Consider the following 27,351-nt stretch of genomic DNA (forward strand, 5'->3'; position numbering starts at 1 on the left):
CAGGTCCTCTTAGGTTCAGCCAGCTTCCTTGGCAGTCATTCCCACACCCCCACATGGCGTTTGGCACAGGTCAGAATTTCCCGCCTGGGCCCCAGCCTTAGGTGATGACTTCGAAATTGCTCTCTGCAAGGGTTGGCGCAATCCAGAAAGAGTCGCTCCAAAGAGCTCGCGACGAGATCAAGGGCGGTAGGCAGCCCCGAGCTAGGATTTCAATTACAGTCTGTGATGGAAACCTGGTGTCCCAGGTGCTTGTTTTCACAGGCTGGCTGTCCTCGTGCTTCCCAACAGACTTTGTGACCCAGCTCAGGTACATCCCCAGGGGCTATGCAAAATCTCAGGTGAAGAAAGAATCAACCCCGTGTGCCACCCAACCTGCTTTCCACAGCGCTGCCCAATGTGCTTGTCCCTGCTCTTGCACTCAAGTGGCCCAAGGAACTTCGGACGATTACAATCCCTGCAGATACACTGGCCTGCCGGATAAATAAGCCAAGTGTTTCAGGGATTTGTCCTAGAATAAAGACTAGATTCAATAAAGCAGCAAAGTTTCTGGAGCAAATGCACAGGGGAAATGAGACAGATACTGACATGGGAGAAGCCCGCCTCGCACGGCACTTTGTGCCATATGTCACATTCGATATGGAGGGATAGTGCCATTTCAAAGCCTTCCTGTTAAAAGCCCTTCCATCAACTCTGCAAACTTACCTTCCAGCTGGGAGCGGTGATTATTAACTCAGCGCATCGGTGCTTTGTCAGATTTGAAAGAAAACAAATCTGCTCCATCGAAGGGAGTAAACAGCCCCTAATGTTCAGCCTGGGAAGTTTTCGCATTGACGCAACATAATTACCTTTCATTTCATGTAATGATACTATCAAATTTACTTTCTTCTTCCATTAACAAAATTATAATATACTTCCCTCTGCTTGACTTGGAAGCTCAGGATCCTAAGGAAGCCCTTTGCTCTGGCCAGCAAAGTATTTTCATTTTATGCAGCTTCCATCATATTGGAAGAGGTAACTTTTCTTTAAGAATTCTTCATTAAAAACACAGACAACAAGGCAAACTGCCTCCTGTCTAACATCTTATTTGGATATGTAAAACCTCACAAAATAACAGTACAACCCACCTTGAATGGCTCTCCTTTGCTGACAAAACTGTTAATTTCCACAAAGAGCTGCTGCATTTTTAATACCAGAAACACAGGGCAACAACCTGAGTCATCTCTCAAAATCATTTGTATTTTGTTGGACGCGGATCAAAAACGTAGGCTGAAAATCATAGGAAATTGATGTGTTTCAAATACAAACATATCACAGGTGTTGGTGGGCAGGTGCAACCATAATACCCACATCCAACTTTACAACTCAACTCTTCTTTACTTTTTAAAAAATTGTTTACAGAACAATAAGTTTAAGGGAACTAATCACAGGGTAGCAGATTAAGTGAGCCCTCTGCAGAACAACAGTGAGACTCTTATGAAATCTTGGGGGTCATAATCAGGAAAAAATATCCAAACACTAGCCCCCAAACTACCAATTAATGAGAAAAAAATCAATTGCATCCTCATTCTTTCAACTGATGTGACTTCTTCAGATAATTATTTTCTGAAGGTTGAGGAGCCAAAAGTACATTTCACATTGACCACTGGGCTGACTGGCAGTTGGGAAGGGCTAAACTTCTCCCAAGTTGGGGCTAGCCCATATTGGAGAACAAAGAAGTTTCCACATGTCTGCACTAATCTCCACTACTGAGCGTCCAGAATCGAGTAATTCTGCATTTTGAAGAGCATGGTGGTCTAATTGTCCATCGCGGGTAGAATAAGTGTCTCCAAAATGCACAAGGGTTACATGTTGTACACTCCCAGGGTGTGCGTGGTCAGAAAGCTAGCATACCAGAAAGGAAAAAAACAATTCCCTCCAATTGGAACTTGTAAAAAATCAAGGCACGTGGCTTGAAGTGACCCTCAGTCTCCTCTCCCACCCCCCATCTCCATCCCCCCAGACTCCATCTGGGCTCATTGTGATAATTGATCTCACCAGGCAGTGTTTTAATATTTATCTTCCTCAAATTTTAATGTTTCCTTCAATCTACATGACCTCAAATTCCAGATTTGCGCAGCACATGAGTTTTGCATTAAGTCCCCCACCCCCCCCCCCAAACAAACGTGCTTACTTCATTTAACTCAAAAACTGGAAATAAAAAGTCACACATGGTGCTCGCTGTGCTCTATTAGACATATTTCGTGTCTCTAATGAGGATAAGAGACATAGCGTGGTTGACAATGACAGCTGGCCTCTCGTGGGAAGCCATGGCAATGGGCTGCACTCCCCCCCCCCCCAACTTTCAACAGATTAAGTTCATTCTCCCAGCAGGCTTCTACTGATTCTAAAGCATGTTCTCTTATTTTATTTATCACTTCCACCACACTCTAAGGTCCTTGAAGGTAAGAGCTTGTCTTGCTATTCTTGGTATTTTTAGCATTCAGTCAACGTTGAATTCAATCAATGTGCAATCAATGTTGGGTGGACGGGTGGGGGGCAGGGCCCAGGAGAACTGAAGTCAGCATGAGAGCAGAGGAGGAGGCTGAGCAGGCCCAGGTTTAAGGATGCTGAGTCAGGGGCAGGCGTACAAAAGGGACTGGGGAGGCGAGCTGAGCTGAGCACACAGTGACAGGGCTGGGTAACCCCAAGAGTGGGAAGCACAGCTGCAGAATACAGGCGCTTTGGCATGGACTGAGCCCCATTATGCAGCCCAAAGGCTTGAGGTCTTAGAGTTTGAAGATATGAAGCAAAACTAGTGACGCCCACCACTGGCCGTGGAGAACCCACCTCGCGCACATGGCGAGAGTCCTCCGTGTCCTCTGTGCCTTCACTACCTTACAGCAGAGCTGCAAAGACTAGAGGAAATTTTATGCCCTGCGAGTATATTCTAAACCTTGACAGTGATGTACAGAGTCACCTTATCTAAGTCAGAGCAAAGGGAGGCGCTCTCAGTAATTCTGTCAGAACGATAATGCCCAACCAAAACTGGCTGTGTGGTCACGCATCTGTTACATATCCATGTTCTTTACTAATTTATAGCTATCTAGAACAACACCTGGGTCTCTATAGCCACAGCTGTCTAAATATGTCAGTATCCACACCCATATCCATCTGATCTGCAACCACGTACATCTGCAACTATACCTTTATCTACCCGCATCCGTATTTACTCCTACAACTACAATTTATTGATGCTGTTATGATAATATTACCTCAGAGTACCTCGCTTTATCTGTTTCTCCTCATGCTCTTTGTATCCATCTCTCCATTTCATCCATTTTTTAGCAGAGCACCCCCCCGTTCTGAGACTATCATCCGTGTAGTTTCTCTCTCCCCACCTCTCCCTTCCCCCACCCTGCGTTCCCTTTCTCTCTCTCCTACATGGTAACAATAAGGAACTGAGAAATTTTTACTTAGCACCTGTCATATTTTAATCAGTGATCTCTGTTCCTCAAAAAAGCGTATTTCAAATTTCTGTAGGAGTGTCAACAACAGTCATCCTTTCTTAATGGGGAATTGGTGTGTGGAACAGGCAATGGAAGCCAACTGGGCACATGTGTGTAAACTTTGGGCCAGTTATCTGATTAGTACAAATCTTCATCTCATCATCTAGCAAATGGCATGATTATTCCGTATTAGAAGTCACATGCACATAAGGGCTTTAGAGCAGCAACGATAGCTGTTGATCAGATTCAGCCAGGGAGATTCTGAAACTAATCATGGGCTCTCACCCAGACCCAGAGCTATGGACTGAAAGTTTACACGCCCCCAAATCCCCATGTTGAAGCCTCAATTCCTCACTGTGATGGTATATGGAGGTGAACCTTTGGGGAAGTAAATAGGTACTAAAGATGCAGCGCCCTCAGGATGGAATGAGTCCTCTCCTAAGCAGAGACACACATCATCGCCTCTCTCTCAAGGACAGAGAAGGAAGTTGACTACACGCCACAAAGAGGACCTTCATCAAGAACCTGTCCATGCTGCCGCCCTGGTCTTGAACTTCCCAGCCTCCAGAACTGTGAGAAATAACTTTCCGTGTTGAAGTCATCCAGCTTGTGATATGTCATTAGAGCAACCCAAACTGTCAACACACCCAGACATCAGGGTGTTTTACTGCACCTCAAATGGCTCCTTGGGCCGTTCCAATGTGCAGCTGAGATTGGGAGACACCAGCTTGCAGACCATGTAATACTACAATATACACAATTGTTACAATGTGTATTTTTACCCCATGGGTTATTATCTTTATAGAAAGTAGGGTATCCAGTCCTACCCTAAAGAACTGGGGACAGGAGAAGGAAGACGGAAGCTGAAAACCATGGGCCCTGTTCTAATACAGAACGATCTCTTTACTCAGCTGTGAGACTCCCACTCTGCACGTGACGCTGACTCCCCCCACAGCCTCCTCCATCCCTCACAAGTACTTTTACCTCCATCAAAACAATCACCTGATGTGGGTTATTGTTGAGATACCAGCCGAGATGAAAACAAAGCAGACATCTAATCTTGTTCAAAGAGAATATGTAAACGACTGAAAAATTAAATGCAAAGGTGCTAATTACAAACCACAGATTAATTTTCAAATTGTTCTTCTAACTTCTAAAGCTAATGAGTATAGAAATGCTCAAAACTGCAGACTCCCCGGAAATTCTAGTAATTAGAGTATCTCTGTAATGGATGCAACTTGGTAGGTAAAAAAAAAAAAAAATCAGAATGATTCTCATTAGTGATAAAGAACCGACACTTTCTGACAAAGTATGGTTCTTGGCATCTTCAAACCATGTCTCTGAGAAGACTGAAACCCAGCGTTATCAGTAAAAACCCCACAGATTTGGAAAAGTGACATTGGTAACTGAGGTTCTAAAACTTGCCATTTGGAAATCAGTGCAGGTTTCTCAATTAAGTTGCTGATTTGCTCTTGCATGTTTTAACAGCTGGCATTAGGCCAGTGTAAATGTTAGAGAGACACCTGGTCTAGCCCTTAAAAATGTCAATGACGCTAATGAAACTGCACAGAGATAGAGCTAGCTGAGGCTCCCGGGATCTCCAACCAAGAGGCCTCGGTTTGGGTTTCTATCTTACTCATCACATGGCCTGGAATGTATGGGAATCCAAATCCTACCACGGAAAAAGAAAATTCCATTTTAATATATCTTCATAAATTCATAATCTATGTATTTTTAAAATTTACATTTCATGGGCAGAAAGTTTTATAGTTTCCAGTTAAAACATCTAGGGCACCTCAACTGAGTCAATTACAATAACCATGTTACCAAACAGATGGCAGAGTATAATATCAAAAAATATGCTCTTTCTAGGACAATAAAGGACTTGGGTAAATGCTATGAAATTAAAATTTGGAATCCAAGGTATAAACAAAATTACTGGCCTTTCTTCCAGTCTTCAAGCTTTCTGGAAGATTCTGCTGTCACTGCTATTACCATTATAGTTTCTGTGTGAACATATCCTCAGCGAAGCCTTGAAGTGGCAGAGGGCCACTTTCGACATGCTCCCTGGAGTGGGTCATGTTCAAGGGCAACCTGAATCTTCCCAGGATGGGCTCAAGAGGCAAGCCCCAGACCAACAAATTTTTATGAAGACTTTCTCTGCGATTCCAAAAAGGGAGAGATTTGGGCTGCAGAGCCTGGGAAACTCATTCTATATGAGTTTTGTCTCTAGTTCCATGCTAACATTTCTGACATGGAGGTAGTCTTAATTTTATCAACATGATCTTCATCTCACGGTGACCCCATGTTTGCCCATCAGTCCACAGCAGTTTGGCTAGCACAGAATGCAGCCTTGATGAGAAAGACCATTCCTTTTAGTCTCCAATTTCCACTCCATTGTATTAGACTAGGGCCAACCAAGCTTCCTGATTGCAAATCAATTTCACAACTTAATCATAATTAAGAATATTTCACTGAGGTTGGAGGAGGGCAGACCATTAATGTTTTGACAAGTACAATATAATCACTTTCTCAAACAAATGCAAAAAAAAAAAAAAAAACAACCCACAAACAGAACAAAGGCAACAGCCATGGAAACCATTTTGGTGGTTCCTCAAAAACATAAATTTAGAATTACCATATGAGCCAGCAGTTCCATCCTAGGGGTAGGATAGACTCAAGAGAACTGAAAGCAGGGATGCAGAGTGATGCTTGCACACCAGTGTTCACAGAACATCATTCACAAGAGCCAAATGGGAGAACAACCCAAATGTCCATTGACATAATGCTGGATAAATAAATGTGCTGTGTCCACACAGTGGAATATTATTCAGTCTTAAAAAGCAATGCAATTATGATAGATACTACAACATGGATGAATTGTGAGGGCATCACTGTAAATGAAGTAAGCCAGACACAAAAGGACAACTATGATATGATTCCACTTATAATGAGGTGCCTTATTGTCAAATTTCATAGAGACAGACAGTAGAATAGAGGGTACCTGGGGTTGTGGGAGGGGGAGCTGTGGGTTAAGGCTTAGTGGGTACAAAGTTTCCAATGGGAGATGAAAAAATTCTTGAAATGGACAGTGCTGGTTGCACAAAACTGTAAATGAGTATACTATCACTAGAATATACACTGAAAAACAGCAAATAAAATTTATCAATGTTATATGTGACAAACCATTATATATAAACCATATATATCATAATCATTGTTTTGTCACAATTAAAAAACAACATATAGGACCACAAAAATCCAAAACCTTAGGCAATGTTGATGATAAAAAATTTATACTATCATCAGTAATGCACACGATCCTTTTAGTCGATTATTTTAGTTACAGACGAGCCAACAAAATTTTTGTCTTGACCATTCCTAGAATGTTTTCTAAATGATATTCTCCCAAACCCAATGTTCATTACTAGCCTAAGACAATGAGTACTACCGATGGGGACTGACAAATGAATCTTGTGCCCTGGACCAGCATTACCAGGGGACACAGAGAAATGTTACTCTAAGATGGTGCCCGTCCATGAGCAAAGCTTCCTCAAGTCACAGGATACGGAAGCCACAGAGGAACAAGCTGCATTGAGTCCTGACCACCCAATGCCTCTGGGCTCCTAATTTACGTATGTTAATTCTCCTGAGAAAAGGGTCAAGATAGAGACATACAAAAAGCCAAGAATGTTCAACCTACTTGATGAAGCAGTCTCGGCCATCCCGGTTTGCCATCATCTCCCATCCATAGGGAGGGACCTGGTTCAAACCCCAGGTTCCGGAGGGAGGCGGCCAGCCTGAAGACTTTGTCCTGTGGCTGGAAAACAAAATGGAGAGAAAAGTATCACTATACCTGCTTCTTGTAGTCTCTGCTGATTAAAGGAACAGTTGGAACGTTTATTGCCAGGTACCAAGCTCGGCATTCACCTTCATGGTATCTTGCTACTTTTTCACAGACACCCTATGAGGTACTTAATCCACTTTCCAGAGAGCGAGCAGTGAATGGTCAGTAAACTCAGTCACTTTCCTGAAGACATACAAGTCAATTCTGAACCTAAGTTTTATACACTTCCCATCAAACTAGGCATTCCCGAGACAAGACAGGACATTTTGGGCACATAAATAGATGTCATACCACACTATAAATACACACGTCAAAATAAGCTACAAACATTATGGATCTTAAACAAACTCAAGTTTTGGTTTCCTGGACTCCTCTGACCAGAATACAAAATTTCTACTCATAGTAACCATGCTCCATGACTGGATGAGTCATAAAACCTTAGACAAACGTTCAACTTAAGTTGTAAGGAAACCCACACAATAGCTTTCACAATTTTCAGCCTACCCCTCAAACTAGCTTCATCAGCAAAATGAAAGGATGCCTTAAAAAGTCCTAGAAGTGTGCCTTGAAGTCGGCAAAAGCAGAGGACGGCGCCGACATGACAAATGGTCGTGACAGGGAGCAGTACAGGGACATCGTTCCTTGCCAGAGAGCTGTGCTCTCTCTCTGGAACATCACTGCATCCTGGCCTAGAACCTGCATGCATCCCACTGTTACCTCATGTACTAGAAGACTCCGTCAGACGGTAAGCACGGAAAGGACACAAGCGGGGCCATATTGGGATCCATTAGCACCCCTCATGTGTCAGTCCTGTTCTCCAGGGGGAGGTTGCTCTGTCTGGGTGGACTGTAAGATGCTTGGATGGTCCCCGACTGAAGATGGCAGCAGAGGGGGGGGGGGGAGACAGAGAGGACATTTCCAGGACCTCGCAATCGGCATCGCAATAGTGTACCCGGGAGCCCTTTACAAAGAGAAAGAAGCCCTGACCGGCCTGACACACCTCGCACAACCTTCTGTGGCAGCTACACGCAGCGGTCGGCCATCCACAGCAAGCGTCCTGGTCAGCTGTCAACCTTCCTGGGAAGAGGGGGCACTTTCAAATCCCAGGATTCGGGAGAACTCGCCCCGGCTCTGGCCCAGCTTGCCTATCGGACCTCAACCCAACACTTCTCTTCAGGCGGAAGCAGCCCATTTCTTGTAGGGTCTGTGGAAAGGTACTATTTTGCATCATTTCAACCCCCGTGTTGCTTTTCTTTGACTCACTATCAGTTTCCTTACATCCCTCATCAATTTAATGCCGGTCTGGCTTGTCTAGAAGGCCACCACAGGGCTCCTTCTTGCCCCTTGACTATGGTAAGAAAAGGCGTGGAGACAGTTTTTATTCCTCTTCTTCCCACAAGTCAGCAGTGGCAATTTGCTCTGGTGGTTTTTTTAAAAAATGTGCTGCTTCCCTGCCGTGAGAAAATACAAGAATTTGCCACCTGGAGGTACTACAGAAAGTACGCCAATTTCTCTCCACAACAGCAAGGGCATTTGGAAAGCTTTCAAGGGTGGGACCATGAAACAAGCCCTTGGAGATGTGAACAGGCGATCCTGTCATTTAAAAGTTCTCCAAAAGCAATAGTACAATAAGAGGTGACCCAAGGAACACACTTGTAAGGGAAAGGCAGTCGAATGTCAAAAATGCAACGCTTTCTTCTGGATTACTAAATTAGGGACTGTATCAGCAGGTTCATTTTTTCCAGAGGGGGTTAAACTTATTTAAAAGAAATAAATGGCCTCTTCTCTTTCATTCTCTCTCCCGCCCCCAGTCAAAATCACTATGACACAGGCCTCATCATATAATTTCCATGTAAAAACACAGTATTCTAACGAGCTGAAGAAACCTTGAATCTTTTTTCCAAATTGCATTCTGTCCTGTACAGTATGTTTTGTAGGCAGCAGGAAGAGTTCACCAAGACGTTTTCAAATAAATCTTTTTGTCATAAAACACCAAATGAAGTGCCAATATTGGAAAAATCCATAAACATTGAGTTAATTTAGGTCAAGGGCCATCAGCCAATATAAAGCAAATACTTGAATAATCAGAATCAAACATGAGTACATGCTTGTTAATGTTTTGACATAAAATACACGGGTTGGAAAGGCTTTAGTAGAACTTGGCAAATTAAAAGTGCAAGAAGGAAAAACCTCACTCTCTAAGTGTCTAACCAGAACAGTCCTGAGCAAAACCAAGGTCACAGTTATGGAGGACACTCACTCCTGCTTCTAGGCAGTGTGGTGTCGGGACCACTGGGCCCAACAGGATCCAGCCTCAGAAGCGGGTGGTCTGCACTCTGCTTACTGGGGAGATGCATCAGGGACCTTCAGGCCCACACGCTGTGGCTACGCCAAACTTCCCATCACTCCTAAATGTCTCCCTCCCCATTGCTGCAGAAAGGTAGATTTTCTACCTCCGCTGCAAAGAGGTGGCCCCTTGCCACCAGCCAATGTGCAGCAGCTGGGCCAGTACTCCACAAGCAGAAGCCTGGGACTTTGCTTTACAGATACCTCTGATGCGCCCCTGAGGCCACAACTCTATGCGGAAGTCCAGAAGTCCGCATTTGGGGCACCTTTTTAAAGGGGCCGAGGCCTTTTAAAAAGTCCCCTTTTGAGGTTTATTCTTCTCTGCAAGGGGGAGGTAAGGGGCTGTATCTTCAGGAAACTAGGAAATGGGCTTTGCTAAGGACTGCTGCCTGGCACGGGGTACAGTGAGAAGTAGAAAGGCTCAGCTAAATCGGTGCCCAACTACCCCTTAAGAGCACAGAGGACTTTGGGTGGTATTGCTAGTATAAACAGCTTTATTCATCCTCAAAATAGCAAATGAAAAAAGGCCCAGGTGTCTATTTTTTCCCAGTCTGGCGAGAGGAGGGCAAGAAGGGGCTGAAGCAATCAATGACACCTTCCTATCAGGTCAGAAGTCAGTGAGTTCAGCCGTTCTCAAAGGAGAAGAAAATATCAGAAAGCGTTTCCCAGGACCCAGGAATCCCAGCTGTGCGTGTGATCCTCGATGCAGAGAGAAGGTCAACTTCCACTTGTCTCCGGCGAGGCCTTGAGATTCCTTGCAACTCCAATGTCTGGAGCTTCAACTTGAGATCATGACTGTGTGAACCACTTTCAAACACTTAGCTCAGCCTTAAAAATAGCGACCTACATTGGCAGGGCTATTTAAGTCACTCCAGAAACTTCCAAGGACTGACTGAACTGGTTTGCAACTTTGCGCCTCACCCATTTTTTGTTTGCATTGGATTGAAACTGTCCTGGACAAAAAAAGGTCCTCGTATGTTATGTGGGAGAGGACATGGACGCTGCTGGACACCCTGCAGCACACGGCACAGCGCCCGCCATGAGGCATGGTCCACTCTACATGGCGACAGTGGCCCTGCTCAGCTCGAATACCATCCTGAGCACAGCACTTGACCTACAGTTGGTGCTCAATATGCTTTAGATGGGAAAAAAGCAAGTCTCCAAAAACTCTGTATATATACCTGGAGTCAGAGAGCATGAGTTCAAGTCTGCTGTTTGCCAATAGCTCATGCCTTTGGGTGAATGACTTGATTTTCCCGGGTTTTAATTTTATGTGCAAAGTAGAAATTACGTCCAGCTCGCTGTGATGGTTTGCAGATAAATAGACATGGAATGTCCTGTTCCAGTGGCAGTGAGGGTAATGAAAGTGACATTGGGACTTGATCTAATCGTTTAACCAGCACTTCTGCATACCTGATCCCTTCTGAAATCTCCAGCCTGACTCAGCAGGCCCCAGAATACCTGCTAAGACACTCATGTTTCCATTTGAAAGATGAAGACACTGAGGTACAGAGAAAATGTATAACCTGCCCAAGGTCATCTTTCATTCCTGAAGGAAAATGGGCATAGCAACCTAACAGGGAAAAGCTGCCTAGCGTCGTACCACCCAGATGGCACTAGGGATGGTGATGGGCCACTAGGGAAGTCACCCACCGAAGCCCTTGCTTAGTGTTACACAACTAGCAAAGAGTGTCCAGGGCTGAACCGGAGCCTTCCTACCCCCAATTCCATTGTCAGTATGCTATGCCATATAATCTACTGTGACTTCACCTCCCAGCCTGCCTTACGTACCTGGTAATGTTTACGACCAGTAGCCAGGTTTAAGCTGCATCCTTTGAACTTGGTGTTGAGATATTACTTCTCATGTCCCTGGGAAAACCAAACGCTCATCTACTTAGGTTACTCATTCCTGACACAGTATCACACTAGACAAACCCAACAAAATAAAATGTGACCCAGAATTTGATTGTCCTGCTCTCTCTGGACTCACAAAGATTATTTTCAGAATAACCCACGGTTACATGGTGTTTCAAGGGCCGTCTCACAGATTTTGCTCTAAACCGTAGCTGGGGGACGGTGGCGCCAGGCCTGCAGAACCCCCAACTCCCAACAGCCACAAGCAGATGATGGCCAAGGCTCCCTCTGGGTTGCTGTGCATTGTGGGAAGGGTAAAAGCAGCAGAGAAGGGTGAGAAAATGAACAGAAGATGGTTCTGCATGAATTTTAAAGTTAGAAGTGGGGGGCAACCTTGTTTCTCTTGTGATCAACTTGGTGGACTTCAGGGGGTTCGGAGAGGGTTCTGCCTGCCATTTCCTGCCCCGTGGATCAGTAAGGAGCTGACCCACCAAATCTTTTGTTCCAGTTCATCATCCCGAATCAGGCTGCACGCGCACCCATCTCAGAACATAACTGTTCATTCAATCACGACCACACTGCGGGGCAGCGGCCCTGGCAATTCAACCTCACACAGGAGGTAAGAGCTTGCTGTGCTACTGCCTCTTCCTAGCAGCATCTCGTGCAGGAGCCAGAATCATCCTACAAACTATTTTGGAAAATTTCACTTCTGTTATAACAAGGAGAAGAAAATAAGGTAAAGGGGGAACAGCAGGCCATTAAAACTACTCTAAATATTAATGCGAAGCCTCATGAAAACAGAAACTCAAAAATATATTCATTACAAAATCATTTCACTCAAACAGGAATGTATTATTAATCAACAGCTTAACTATGGTAAAAGACATGTGGATGTATATTTTAATAACCACAATGAAATGTGTTTTCTGTTTATTTTCATCTGCATCATTGCACGATTTACCAATTACATAACCATGCATTTCAATACAAATGTCTCACTAGCCTGTTTGAATCACTTACATCCAAATGGGATATCTGGCAGAATTAAATTTGGGCTCCCTGGTTTTCAATCCAAAAATCGCACATATAAACTTTAGCTTCGCTCTGCAAATAGCCCAAGGAAGACTCAAGACATCTGAGAGTCTGGGGCTGCCCATCTCACGTCCCCCAACATTGCACACAGGGGCTGCCATTGGAATCAGAGGCTGCTCAGCCTTGAAATAGACGTCTGGCTTTTGCAAAGTGCATTTGCTTCTATTAACCCACTGAATTAGCAAATTGTGATCTGCGAGGGCAATGGTAAATTAGCCCTGCATCGGACAGGAGAGAACAGACGCAGACCGGCCAGGCTGGCCAAGGATTCCCAGACAGGCAGCACAGAGCTAAGGCAGGAAAAATCAGCCCCTCAGCCTGGAGTCCTCTTCACTAGATGGTGGTTGTGCGTGCTGACGAGTTCCTACTTACATGCCCAGGGATGCACACTGCGCCAGGAGATATGCTAAGCTGGGTGCACCCCAGGAGGGCAAGCACCATCTTCATTTTTCTACCTCAACTACTTAGACTAGAGCCCAGCACATAACAGATGCTGGTATGTGAATGCATGAAAGTACATGACATCCTGGGACAGAATCTTAGGAATAAAAACGGTAGCTTCCCGCCTCTAGGCAGGTAAGAGTTGGTGTTGGGAGAGGACAGGTGTTAGCGTTTGTTTAATAGCTGCTATTAGGTTGGCACCCTCGAGGTGCTTTCAGAGATCACTTCTTTTTAAATCTCACAACTGTGGAATAAGAGGGGCTGGCTGCTGCTGTGATGGTTCCACCAGCGACGGATACTATCCGGCCACCCAACCAAAGTTGAAGATGAAGACGGATCACTGTAGGACAGATTGCTAAATGAACCAAATTCGTTACAAATGTTATGCAAAATAAGTCAGAAGGAGAAAGATAAATACCAGATGGTGTCACTTATATAAGGAATAGAGAGACAAAAGAAAGGGTCAGATGGAAACAAAACAATAACAAACCCTAGAAATTTGACCATAGAATTGAGGCTGCCAGAGGGCGTGGGAGAGCAAAGTGGAGAGGGGAGCACAATGGACTATGGTGGAGGAACATGGGTGCCGTGGTGTGGGGTGATCCCATACCTCTAACTCATCTACAGGGTTGTAAATCCACGTGGCCTCAACAGAAGGCATAGATGATAGTATCTAGCTTGTGAAAAATGTCTGTACATGAGGAAAAGAAAACTGAGCTAACTTTTTAAGCCTTGAGAAGTTTTCTTAATAGAAGGTCATTTTTGGGTCTCCCTGGTGGCGCAGCGGTTGAGCGCTGGGTTGCGAAGCTGCCCGCAGCCTCTGCAGCACCGGTTCGATCCCCGGCCGCCGGGTGAGGGTCCCACATGGCATGCAGACCTCTCCTGCCGCCCGCTGCTCCCCTCAGCAGGGTATTTTGTCAGTTTGCCTGTTCTGTTCCCCACTCTGGCTCTGGTGAATTTTCTCACCCTCCAGTGCCTCTGACTGTACCCAGTGCTTGTATAAATAAATATTTTTTTTTAAAAAGGTCATTTTCATTTTCCCAGTTCAAGGTCTGCTTAGCAGGAAATGGCTCTCCACTGACGTCCAGCAAACCATCCCAAACACAATGGCTTCCGGGACTTCCCTTTTAGAGAAAAGTCAATCGTGTGGGGAGTTGCAAGGAGAGCACGACTGTCCTCCACTCTGTACCTACAGGAGTGTGCGCAGCAAGGGGCAATGCCCTCCAGTGGACATTTCACAGTGTCTGGAGACACTTCTGGTCACCACAACTGGGGGCGGTGGTGTGCTACTGGCATCTAGTGGGAAAGGCCAAGGCTGCAGTGAATAGGGCAGTCCAGTAACAAAGTCCATTCTGGGGAGGTGGAGAAACATCCATCTAAGTTGATTCAATGTTTACGCAACATTTTTCTACAACATTTGCTTTATTGTATTTTCTTTCACTGCTTTATCCTCGCTCTTTTTCTCTGCTTATATATGCAAAGTGTGTACTTGAACCCTTTGTTAGTAATAGACCTCAAGACACCTTCAGCCCTAAATTTTACAACATCTATGGCTTAAGAAAAAGGACTTTGTCCTCCAAAGCCACAATGCCTACAGCAATCTAATATAGATGCAAATTACCAGATATACAGTACATTTAAAACTTCCTTAATGATCATAATCATGTTCTTTTTATAAGTTGCATTTATTTGATTCAGAATCCAATCAAGCTTTGCACTTTGATTTAGTTATCCTGTAACTTTTGAAGCCATATTTTAAGGATGCAAAGTTATCAAGAATTTAAGACTCGAGGAAAGATGCTAGAACCTTTTCCTTAAAACCCAGGAAAAATGACCAACATTTAAAAATGACAGAGTATGCGGCAATGACAGTCGTGAAACACACAATGTCTGCTGAGCTGACACACTAGTTGCTAGAAACTTATATGCAAAGACTATAATTGTAGACAGTTGGGGCATGCCAGCCAAGGGCCCCACGGACTCCTACAATTTTTTGAAGGGCAGAGTTCAAGATGGAAACATACATTATTACCTAACCAACAACCAAAAAAAGCAAAGCAAAAAAGCTGTTAGAATTTTTGATGACTACACAGGCAGTCAGGAATCAGAGGTCCCCATTTTCTGGTTGTTTGCATAAGGTAGAAGAATAAGAGAGATCAGCACTGGCATACAACAGGCACAAGAACTGTCACATCAAAGAACCTTCTGCTCCAGATAGAAAACCCTTCACAGAGGTTTTGATGTGCCAGGAGCCCAAGGTATTGCCAGACTCTGCAATTCACACCTGCAGGTGGGTGAATGCCAGACACCTAGGAAAATGTTTATTCTTCTTCCCCTAGAAATATGAGGTGGCAAACGAATCTTAGAAGGGTAGTAGATGTGTGCAAGGAAGATTGGTCAATTTGCATTAAGAGACGATAAAGAGCGGATAAAGTTTGAGCCAAGTTTCTATACAGAAAGGCCTTTCTGGTTAATCAACAATCATTGGCATTCATTGAGCACTGATTCCTGGCAAGATTCTCTGGTCGCCCCATGCAAGATACAGCCCCCTCTTACTATATAGTTCCTGTGCTCTGGCCAATAACAGAGAGAACTCTTTTCCTGTCTTCCAATCACTGAATGGCCTCATGACACAACATTCAATCATTCAAGACATTTTATTGAGCATTTTTGTGGCAGTCAGTGCGTGGGACCAGAGCTGCAACAGGCAGATAGGGACTTGCCCTCATGGAACTGATCAAAATATTGGGGAAGGCGGATGACATCGGGGCTCAACTCACCCGAATACTGTCTCACTCTGATTGTTCCCTGAACCTCAAACTTTCATAGAAACTCCTCAGGAAGGAGGCCAGGCAAGTAACTTCCCTTATATTCTGCACAAGAGTTTACCAGGCAACTATTTCATCCACTCCGATCATTAAATGCTGTTTGCTACTTGATCTAAGGCCCTGTTTTTTCACAGAGTGGTAATATGGAACATGAATATGGCCTTAGGCCCAGCCAAGTGTACCGTGTCCTAGAACTTGACAGTGATTATAGGATTAATGGAAACCAACATTGGCTGAATCTGTCTAATGACCTGATCTCATTTTCAAATGTGTTATTGAAATACTTGTGCAAACACTCATCATGTTGAGAGGCAATATTCATGTTCACATCTGACTTATTTACAGATGACTCATAACAACATTGCTAGTCACCATGCTTAGTCAAATGTAACTGGCTTTCTACTGAACATCCTGAGGAACTCTATATGAAAAATTCAAACATTTTCTGAGTTAAATACCCATTGTGAAAATTATATTTTTATGGTTTGATTGGGACATACACATATATTTTGATCTTTAGAATTTTATGGCTTAACATATAAATTAATTGCTTGTCTGGACTGTAGTTTCCTTAATCTCCTCAGACTCACTTAATGACTTTAAGAATCCTATGGTACAAGTATATCTAATAGCGATCTCCCGTTCCATTGAGTTTATTTTATTGGATTTCTGAGTAAAATAATAAAATATTACTTAAAATTATTACATTAGATATCAGCAGCAATAAAAAGAAGAGATTAAAAAATTAGAAAGGGGGGGGTAAGGACTGATATGACTAAGAATGAATTTAAAGTAAAAAAGGATATAGAGGGAAGAACACCGGCCTGGAAGGCAGAAGCCTATATTCTAAGTCTGCCATGAATGGCACAGAGCAGCCAACATTTCCTGTAAAGAGCCAGATAATAAATATTTCCAACTTTGCAGGTGATTTGTCCCTGTCGCTTCTACTCAGCTCTATTGAAAGTAACCAGAGACAATATGTACACAACAGGGCTTAGATGTGTTTCAATAAAACTTTATTCACAAAAAAGAAAATCCCTATTTGTCCCGCAGGCCATAGTTTGCTGACCCTTGGCTTACAGTGGCACCTTAGAGTGTCATTTGTATTCCTGCCCCTCAAGTTTCTTATTCATATAATGAAAATGCTGGATGACATGATTTCTGAGTTTCCTTCGAGCTACAAAATGTCCACCTTCATCAATGAAACAGGTATCCTTCTCAAAGGTGACAATCTTTAACAGCCTTGGAAGAAACCCAGATACACAAATTCCATAAAATTGTCCACTGGAGTAACAGCTCACCACTCAAGGAAAGTGAACAGGACTCCTATTATCCATAGCACTTGACCCAAAGATACAAGATTATAGTTCAATCCATCACATACTGAATACTTATGGGGAATTTTAAATCTCTGGACCATTGATCTTGCTTGTAAATAGAGCCACTATCTGGATGAATAGTATTTCAAATATGTCGTCTGTGGCCAGTCTAAACCCATAATGGAAAAAACTTGCTCCTGTGGCTGCTTTCCAAAATTCAAATCAAGTTTCTTCGGGGGCTTGTATCTTAAGCCAATTTTTTTAGTTTTCAAATGTGATGTTATAAGATGGTTTTAATAATAAAAAGTATGTTGCTTAATACTGCCATTGTTTTAGTCTTATTTGAATCTTGTAAATTACCAAAGGTCATTAATTCTTCACATTAAAATGCATCTATGTTCAATCAAAACTATAATTGAGTTCGGTTTGCTATCTCAGTGTCTGCTGTACTTCATTCTTTACTGCTGCAGTGTAATCCCTAAAGCACAGGTGCGCACAGTACACCTGCTGACAGCCTTAACGAGGTAAGATGGAGAGTTACAACCCACTTATGTACCACTAAAACTCACTGGCAGGCTAAAATGTGCTTTCTGGCTTCCTTCCCCAGACTTGAACTGCATTTGTGATATTTTTAATAAGTTATTTATAATATAAGCAAAACACACTGACCTAGTGTACTTAATTTTTATCTAAATCTAGGAAGATTTCTGGTGCCTTTTCATTTGGAGGTGTTTAACACAGAGATTCATGGCTTGATGTCTGTGTTTACATGACTGTTACCTCAACCCATCAAAGCCCTCAGTTCATCAGGCTGTTGTTGCTTCTCTTCATTTTCCTAAACCATTACTGTAAAAGCAACAGCTGTGTACATGATGCTAAGTGCAGAAATTAAAATCACCTTTTAAACTCTTCTAGCTCTCAACGGGGAATACATTATTTCCCCAGCTACCTTAATACCTGCACATCTCCTAGGTCATCAAAAATGGATAACCAAGTACAAAAAGCCTTATAAAGAACATAACATATACTTTGGATCTTTAAACAATTATGATGATCATAAGGAGAAAACATTCTAAGGATGATGTGGGAATATTCCAGGAGTAACAGAAGGCAATTTGCAAAAGCTTCCCACCCACTTTTGGTCTCCTCTTATTTATTTTTGTCCTGTTCACTCAAAAACCCTTTTATGACACCGTTTTATGGGTAGAAGGAATAAAGAAAAACAAAGATGACCAGTGTCTGTGCTCAAGGAATAATCTAATAAAACATCAAGAGGGGCGGAGGCAACAGTTTGTGTAGGCTAAAACCCCCGCATCAAGCCTTCTTGCTCCATATGGGAAAAACCAAGTTATGGTTTATGTTCTTCGAAAATCCGCCAGAGCTTGGAATTTACCTTGATCTCTGCAGGTGAAAGAGAAGACCCACATTCTTTCATAATCTTCATGGTTTTCCATTCAACACTCATATTTCCATAACAATTTTGACAACAATTATATTCACCATGACAATTATAACAAAAATATTCCACGATAAATGGTGCCTTGAGTAACAATAGGAGGACTGCTTAGTTTCCATCCACCTTTCCCGGTTTCCATTGGGAGTTCATTCATATTTTTCATTCCATCTGTTCCAAGGATCGGCATGTTGTCACTGAACACAGAGAGCCACACATTTCCGGGGCCACCTGAAATAACAGTCACAGGGAAGTCGTGCTGCCCTTTTCTTTTTATGTCCAAACACGACCACTTTGTAAGTCAGGACAAGCCAGCACGTATCTCCTCAAGGTGCATCACAGAGAAGACGTGAGCTGAAAACACTGGGAAGACAACAAGCTCGAGATTTGTCTGCATCGTGGAGGAATTATTTGCATAGCAAGGAAGACATTTATTGGCAAAATGTAGAGATGCACAAATTAAGGGAAAGCTCTACTGTAACCCCGTGTGACATGCTGCGTTTTTATTAGACATGGTGAAAAAATCTGTTCCTTTACCTGATGCATAACATAGGTTACCATGTGACTATTTGCAGAACCGAGATATTAGCAACTCAATGATAGTTGCTAGAAAAGTGCTGAAAACATGGGAAAGTCTTTCATAATGCATAGCCCCTACCCCCGCCAGCAGCGGGGTCTTCCAACTTTAATGTATATAGGAATGAGCTGACTGGCCTCAGATCCCCCTGGAAGGGATTTGCTAGAATGGAATCAGTGACCACTCCTTACCTGACACTGACCTTGGGAGACCCATGTCAAAGTGAAAGAGTCCATGAGAACTGGTTTGAACAAAGAAAAAGAATCAAGACAAGTTTTGTCTCTGAACAAGAATGGGACTTTACGGTCACGGTCATCTCAGATGTTTAATCCATGAGTCTGGTGACTGCCCATTACATGCAGAGCGCACTCATTTCCTTCCAGCACGAACAGTCTCCAGCACGGTCTGGAACCAAGGGGCTGGCTCCCTTGGCAGGAAGGGTCTTGGGGAAGCGCCTTTCTCAGAACCCCCACCACACCTGCAACTCCAGATGGAGTGCCAAAAGGTGACCGGCCCTCAGCTTTGGCTGTGGCCTTGAATTTCAGCAGAGCAGAGTTAGAAGCTCTATTACTTGACTCCTCTCCGTAAGGATTTGTTGAGAAAGAGCCGTATCTGAGGGCATGTTCAAGCCCATAAGAACATAAAATGGACAGCGGGTTCCAGTTCTTACAGAACATGTGCAAAAACCAATGGCAAGAAACGAATGCACATGAAGAAACGAGAACAACCAGGAGAAACGAGACTGCAGACAGGCCGCCCAGGAAATAGTGTCCCGTCAGGCCATTTCGCGCACCCCCTTCACTAAGGCGCCTCTCCCAGTGTGATGGCTTCTCCTCCCTCTGCTCTCGCCAGCGGCCGCTACCTACAGCCCTAGGCATGCGTTACCGCCCACTCGTATAAACACAGTGTGACCGGCATGTGGCCACGTCCGCTGACGCAAGGACTGGCTGTGGCACCAACACGGACAAGCTGAGTAGTGTGACAGGTCTCAGGGGCTGTGAGACTCAAAAATTTACTCTCTGGATCTTTACAGAAAGTTTGTCGATCCCCTTGCTATAATAATGTCTCCCTGACAGTACTACAGTCAACTCTGCACAGGGAGAGAAGAAAGGGGCAGGGGAGTGGGGGGAGAGAGAGAGAGAGAGAGAGAGAGAGAGCGAGAGAGAGAGAGAGAGAGAGAGAGAGAGAGAGAGGAGAGAGAGAGAGAGAGAGAGAGAGAGAGAGAAAACACAGAGGGGAGCAGGAGAGAGGAGCAGGGAGAGCGGGCGGGGAAGGGGCGGGGGAGGGAGATCTCTGTCCAGGGCTACGCAGCTGGACAACTCCAGGGGGCAGCATTCACCGTGCGTTCCCCGTGTCCCCTACCCTAGTTCCCTTGAGGGCTCTGAGCTCCCTGACCGCAGCGGTGGTCATGGGCCGCCGAGATAAGGGTGTCCATAATTTTGGAGCTCAGTGGATAGAGTTGAGCGACACTGACTCTGGAGCCCCTCGGAGGCACAGCGAAAGCCACGCCGGGCCGGACAGGGACATTACCAGGAGCAATAAGCAAACACCTGATTACACCTGCAACTCAATGAAGAAACACCGAATGGTCCTTTTGGCAGCAAAATGAAATGGCTCTTACAGCCATTTTGTTTGACAGGGATTTTACAAGGCTCCAGAATGAGTTGCGGCCACAAAACACTTGGTGTTAGCGCTACCCGCCCGGGTTGAATTTTGTCTTCCAAGAATTAGCAGCGATAGAGAACGCACAGCCCCTGCCCTTTCCAAGGCAAACAGCCCCGCGGCGCGGCCCCTGGCACGCTGGCTTGGAGGCTGCCCGCGTCTCCCTCGGCTCCAGCAGCCAATTCATGTGGCGTTTTACAGTTCGCGCTACGCACCGAGCACCCCGCAGGAAGAAGAGGCAGTAATTGCATATTGTACGAATGAACTTTTAAAATCCTCTCGTTTACGTTCATCCATTTTGAAGAATGAAATCAAAATGTACACCTCTGTCACTGCTCCGGGGAAGCAGGCTACGTCAAATCCTTTCCAAATTCGCACAGTCTTCCATCGCAGGGGCTAATGCTGAGCATTTCATTCATTTACAGTCACCCCCCCATCAGATTCAGGACTGTTCCATGCTGAGTACTACAGCCCTAACCAGGCCTATTAGACACTAAGATCACAAAAGAAAGGTGTTCCCCAGATGTTGGTGAGTTTGGGATTCTTTAAATCAAATTTCTTTAATTTTTATGCTATTTCATTTGTTTTCCTATTTTGTGTCAGAAATATATATATATATATATATTTATTCAAGGATTAAAGAAATTAGAAGCAATTTCAATTAAAAAAAAAGACTAATATGTGTGATGCTTCAATTTGACACTGAGGCATGGATCACAAAATTATACAGTGACACGTTTCCGTGAATGTTCTTCCCTAGTAACAGCCAAAAATCATAAAATTCCCCTAAAGGACACAAAATAGACGTTAATGTTGTAAAGCATTCGAATGTAAACACTGCAGTAAAAGGCCTGGTATCCTACATCCAAATGTCCTGTTGTCCTAACAAGAGGCCCTGCCTTGTTTATAGAAGATAATGCGGTGGGAAGGATCCATACAGACGAAGTGGCTACACATAGACTTTCGATAGTTCCAATAATTAACTTGCCGGTGTCTCTTCCTCCGTATTGAATGGCAAAATCTGTGAACTTGAACCCAATGTAAACGATACACCCTCTAGGGGAAATGGTACTGGCGACCCATCCTTGCAACATGGGTTAATCTCTCCCCTTCTTCCTGAAGCTTCTGCTTTCTAGTCCAGTCCTCACCGAGGTCTCTAAATTGCTAGAGTTCATACCTACCACTAGCCTACCAGCTCATCCACAGGCAACACAAATGCCATGCATCTGAAACTGAACCCATATTCATTGTCTCAAACCTATTTTTCTGCCTAACTCCCTGCAAATGGACAGCCTTTGTATCCCAAGAGAGGTGATAATGTTGTCCATGTAATTCTTGGAAGATACCTGTGTTCTCTCCCCTTTTAGTATTTAAGTTTGCTGGTCCCTCAAGCCTTCTCTAACTCTCCTGTCTTTCTTCTTTTTCCTGACTGATTTCTTCTTCTGTTTCCATGGTGCATCCTCCAAGAAACTTTCTATCAACCCTTTCTGTCCCATATGGTGGCCACTCACCATCTGTAGCTATGGAACACAGGAAATGTGTAAATCTGAACTGAGACGTGCAGTACATACAAATAAACTCCAAATTCCAAAAATTTAATGGGAAAAGAAGAATATAAAGTGGTTCAATAAATTGGTTACCTATTGAAATGATGCTATTTTGGATATCTTGGGTTAAGCAATGTAAACTATTAAATTCCTGCAGTTTCTATTTTTTATATACGGTGACTGTAAAAATTAACGTATGTAGCTCATGCTATCATTTTACTGAATTGCATTGCACCAGGACCTTTGGGACAGGGTCAAGTTCTCCTTTCTCTGGTTTTTTAATAGCCCTCATTTCTGGGGGGCTTGTCAATTGGGGTGGGCTCTGTTGGCTGCTTGGAGCGGGGAACTTGGGGTCTCATTCAGGATTACACCCATAACTGCCACACAGCAGGCGCTCACATGATTGCTGAAGCAGCACAAGAATTATATGAACCGTCAGGAGACCAGAGTCGCAGGGCCCTCCCTGGGTCACGGTCAATGTGGAAGTTAAACTAGGTTGTCTCCACCAGCCCTACTGGCGTCACTGACTGCCGATAACTAAGGAGCACGCTGAAATGAGTCACGTCTTCATCAAATTTTTCCCTCTTTCAAGGTGAAAAAAAGGTCCCATTTTCCTTGTTATCTTCCTGCACTCAGTAAATACTATTTCCGGAAAAGACATTATCCTTTCAACAAAGAGCAAGCTACAAGCCTTGTGTGAGAAGCGGGCCTGATGCGGATGAATAAGTATTCGCCTTAGTTGGATTCTTCTTATCTTCTTAAAGCAGGTGCAAATGTGGAACCTCTTTCCACACAGGGGTGAGGGGGCGGGCAGGGGCAGGGGGACACACCCACGAGTGGGGAGAGGCAGAGCTGCAGTCCAGGCTCCCCGACACAGGTGGAGAATTCCCTAGAGCACACCCGCTGAGCCGCTTCCCTGGAAGCTGGCATCAAGGGGGGGCTGTTTCCAGGGACATGCCACCCTCTCTACCCCCCTCCAGATGGTAAGGAGCGAGCCGGAAGGGCTGCCCAAGGGTACTGGGTAGTTGCCCCTGAGTTGGCGACCTAGCCCCAGAACAGTGACTTGAGACCTCTAACCACCACCTGTTGAATGCATCTCGAGATGTTTCTGGCAGAAAAACGAACTGCAACGACACCAAGCAAGCACACAAATGAACAACTGCTAAGTTTACTTAATAAAAACATCCACAGCAAAACATATGTTTGTTTTCAGGCTTTTTCCTCTTCTTAACTGGAAACCCTAGTGCCCAATTCATCATCATTTGCAGGCTCACAGCCTCTGTTAGCTCCACCACTGTGATAAATGTTTCCAATGAGGACTTCTGAAATCATTAAGATCATCTGCTTTATTCACAGGAAGGATGCCAGCCATCCATCACGACGCACAAGACAAATCTGATGCAGGTCAACCGCATCTCAGTGAAAAGGAGCGAGCCGAAAGTAGCTTTGTCAAGAGCACAGGTGAAAGAGTTGAAAAGGAAGAGGCACTGCAACCAGAGCCATAATAAGCTTCTTTGTGGCTGCAAAATCCATAATTACTATTTATAGTCCATGTGTTTTCTCCCAGTGATATCCAATATCTCATGATTGAAAAATCTCTTCCGCGAGATAGAGGAGTCAAAAACGCAAAGGCAAATTGGAAATTTTGCTTCCCACCTTTTCATTTCCTTTCTCTATTTTAACGCAGCCTACCCGAAGCTTCTATTCTGGGACCTCTCTGATCACCCCTGGAGAATTCGACATTGTAACTCTCAAAGGTTCTTGTTGTGTTTTTCTTCTGTTCTTCACTGCCTGCCATTCTCTGGGATTTTGACCATGTGTCCTTGAAGCCAGTCCCTGTTTATATAATTGTTCTAATTTCTTTCTTGCAATTACTTTTCTCCTATTTTTTTTTAAAATCTCACCCTTCGTCCCATTTCTTTTTCATCTCTCGCCCTAGGAAATTTCTCTTTCTGGCAGGCTCCTCTTGTGCTCATTGGCAGTATTTCACGGAGGCACAAATAGTCATAATGATCAAAATGTGCATTTGCGAAAGGGGGCCTCACCCAAGGAGAGGGAGCCACTCACAGACATTATCTCATCAATCTCCCCTAAGCTCTGCAAAGGAGGGACCCATTTCCAGTAGAGACAGGAGAAATAAAGACGGCACATTCTGAGCCGTAAAAGAACCAGGAACAGACCCTCGCTAATTTATATCAGTCGGTCCGGACTCTGGTTTTACTTCTCCCATGTTCATGTCTTCTGGTCTCATCCGTAATTTTCATCCAACAAAAAGGGTGGCTTCCTGCTAGGCGACCAGTTCCTTCTAAGCCATCTACAGTAGTTTCCCCAACCCCTCGGTGAGGGTGACTGCCTAGACCCCCAGGGGGTGCCTGAAACCACAGATAGTCCCAAATCCCGTACATACAAAGGTTTCGCTCGCCACACACACCTATGATGGAGCTGAATGAATAACTGAGGGGCTGTGAGAGATGAACAATAACTAATAATAAAGTGGAATGATTATAACAAGAGACTGTAATAAAACTTCTGTGAATGTGGTCTCTCGCAAAATATTTTATGGCACATCATATTTGCAGGCTGAGGTGTACTGCAGGGAAATGAAACCCTGGGAAGTGAAACCTGGAATTGAGGGGGGCGGGGGCAACTATAGTCTAACTATGCTGTGGCATGGAGGAGGCCTGTGCGGGAGGAACATAAGTGTAGCTTATGTTTGATTCTGTTTCACATGGTTTCCTGGGTTCCTTGTTGAGTTCAGCAACTATTTGACTTTCACTTGGCTTTCAGAGTGGGGTTCAATAACCTTATAACAAAAAGAGCCCCCACCTTATTGGGATGGATGAGACAAGTGGTGCTTAAAACTTTTAAGACAGGACCAAGCTCGTTGAGCTTCCAAATTAGCTTTATAGCTAGGGCTTCGGACATCTCATTCAACACTTCCATTTTTTTAAATATTTTATTTTATATAATACATCATTTTTCATCTTTGCACAATGTATGCATTTTCATTTTGGTTATATTCCCCATACAATTGCACCCCCCCCTTATTTTGACTCTAGTTCTTCCTCTCCCTGCTCCTCCCTAATCCCCTCTCCACCCCCGTAGTGTGTCTCTGGTTTATAGTTGCTTGTTGATTCTGATTTTTACTTTGCATTGATTAGTCTTTTTCCTGGTCCCTTATTTAGGTTTTCTAGATTCCTGCTATGAGTGAGACCATCCGGTATTTTTCTTTTTCTTTCTGACTTATTTCGCTGAGCATGATCCCTCCCAGCTCCATCCATGTTGCTGCAAACTGCATGTGTTTATCTTTTTTGATTGCTGAGTAATATTCCATGGTGTATATGTACCACATCTTCTTGATCCAGTCATCTAGTTTTGGGCATGTGGGTTGTTTCCAAAGCTTAGCTATTGTAAATAGTGCTGCTATAAACATAGGGGTGCAGGGGCCCTTTGGAATTACTGTTTCTGTGTCATTTGGGTAAAGGACTGATCACAAAAATCTACAAAGAGCTGACGAGACTCGACAAAAACAAAGAAAATAATCCAGTCAAAAAATGGGCAGAAGAGCTAAAAAGAAACTTCTCTGAAGAGGAAATGCAAATGGCCAACAGGCATATGAAAAAATGTTCAACATCACTTGTCATCAGGGAAATGCAAATCAAAACTACAATGAGATACCATCTCACACCAGTGAGAATTAAAAAGACTAGCAACAACAAATGTTGGCAAGGTTGTGGAGAAAAAGGAACTCTCCTGCACTGCTGGTGGGAGTGCAAACTGGTCCAACCACTATGGAGAGCTGTGTGGAGAGATCTTGACCTACTAAACATAGAGCTTCCATATGATCCAGCAATTCCACTCCTAAGGATTTACCCACTTCCATTTTTTTTAAAGGAACTTACCACATTTTTTTTTTTTTACAATTTTTGAATTTAATAATTTAGACAAACCTTTGAGATGGTTTAGACAGTTCCCATGCCCATTTCACAGGGAAGAAACAGCTAGAACACATGTTAAACGCGACCTAGCAGCTAAGTGGATGAAACCAGCCTTTCACCCAGGTTTGTCTAATTCTCACCCTCAGTTGGTTTTTCCAAATTAAAAGATTATCACTTCCCTGCCCCCCTCCCCATTTTTAGGGCCTGTCCTCCCACTGGACACCTCACCTTGGAATGCTCCCTCCGTAGAAGCCAACAGCATGGCCTACTCAAGACCTCCTTCCTGTAAGCAGGAAATGCTCACCAAGGGACAAGGCATGCACATTTTTTTTTTTTTAAACTTGAAATGTTCCCAAGAGGCATGATGGTGCAGTCAGCACGTCCCCTCTGGGCCAAACGTTGACAAGGGCAGGAGGAAGCCGAGAGCCTGGGGACACTCTCCCAAGGCCCTGGCCCACCTGCCCTCCCTTGCCATGGGCTGTTTGAGTGCTTCCTTCAGGATGGGGGGAGGCTAGGCCCCTATTTTAGCATTCTACTGGGAAATTCTTTATATTTCTGCTTGCAGATAGGAAAAACACAATGAAAACACACTACAAGCCCCTCAAGATCTTTTCTGGCCCTTTAAATCTATAAACAAATGCTTCCTATGCATGCATAGTAGTTCATCTTGAGATGATCCATTGCACTGCTATAAATAAGAGCTGGGCAGTCATCATTAACAATGCAGTCAAAAGGGAAATGTGTACATGTGGAGGGTTTTCCTATAATTTTCAAGTGAGAATAAGAAAGAAGAAATCTTGCTTCCCTACTGATCTAATTATCTCGTCACCCAGTCTCTCCTGAAATGATTTGTAAGGGCAATATTCACTGAGAGATGTAATAGCTCAATAATTAGATATGGGCAGGTTATCTGGAAGAAGGGACTGCATAAAATCATGTCCCTCTGAACACATGTCTTCTGC

The 27,351-nt window shown here is 44.0% G+C and overlaps 1 protein-coding gene across 4 annotated transcripts in view; it reads right to left on the minus strand.

Annotated features, from left to right (window-relative positions):
* Positions 1–27,351, minus strand: part of FRMPD4 (FERM and PDZ domain containing 4) — a 701,451-nt gene that overhangs the window by 160,277 nt on the left and 513,823 nt on the right. For all 4 annotated transcript variants that reach the window (XM_037512714.2, XM_054695851.1, XM_054695853.1 and 1 more), the window contains one exon: positions 7,189–7,305. In XM_037512714.2, coding sequence (XP_037368611.2) covers positions 7,189–7,305 — 117 coding nt within the window. The remainder of the gene's footprint in view (positions 1–7,188; positions 7,306–27,351) is intronic.

The sequence above is a fragment of the Talpa occidentalis genome, unplaced genomic scaffold, assembly GCF_014898055.3.
Source record: "Talpa occidentalis isolate TD23 unplaced genomic scaffold, MPIMG_talOcc4v2.1 talOcc4.15, whole genome shotgun sequence".
In the NCBI taxonomy this organism is placed as follows: Eukaryota; Metazoa; Chordata; class Mammalia; order Eulipotyphla; family Talpidae; genus Talpa; species Talpa occidentalis.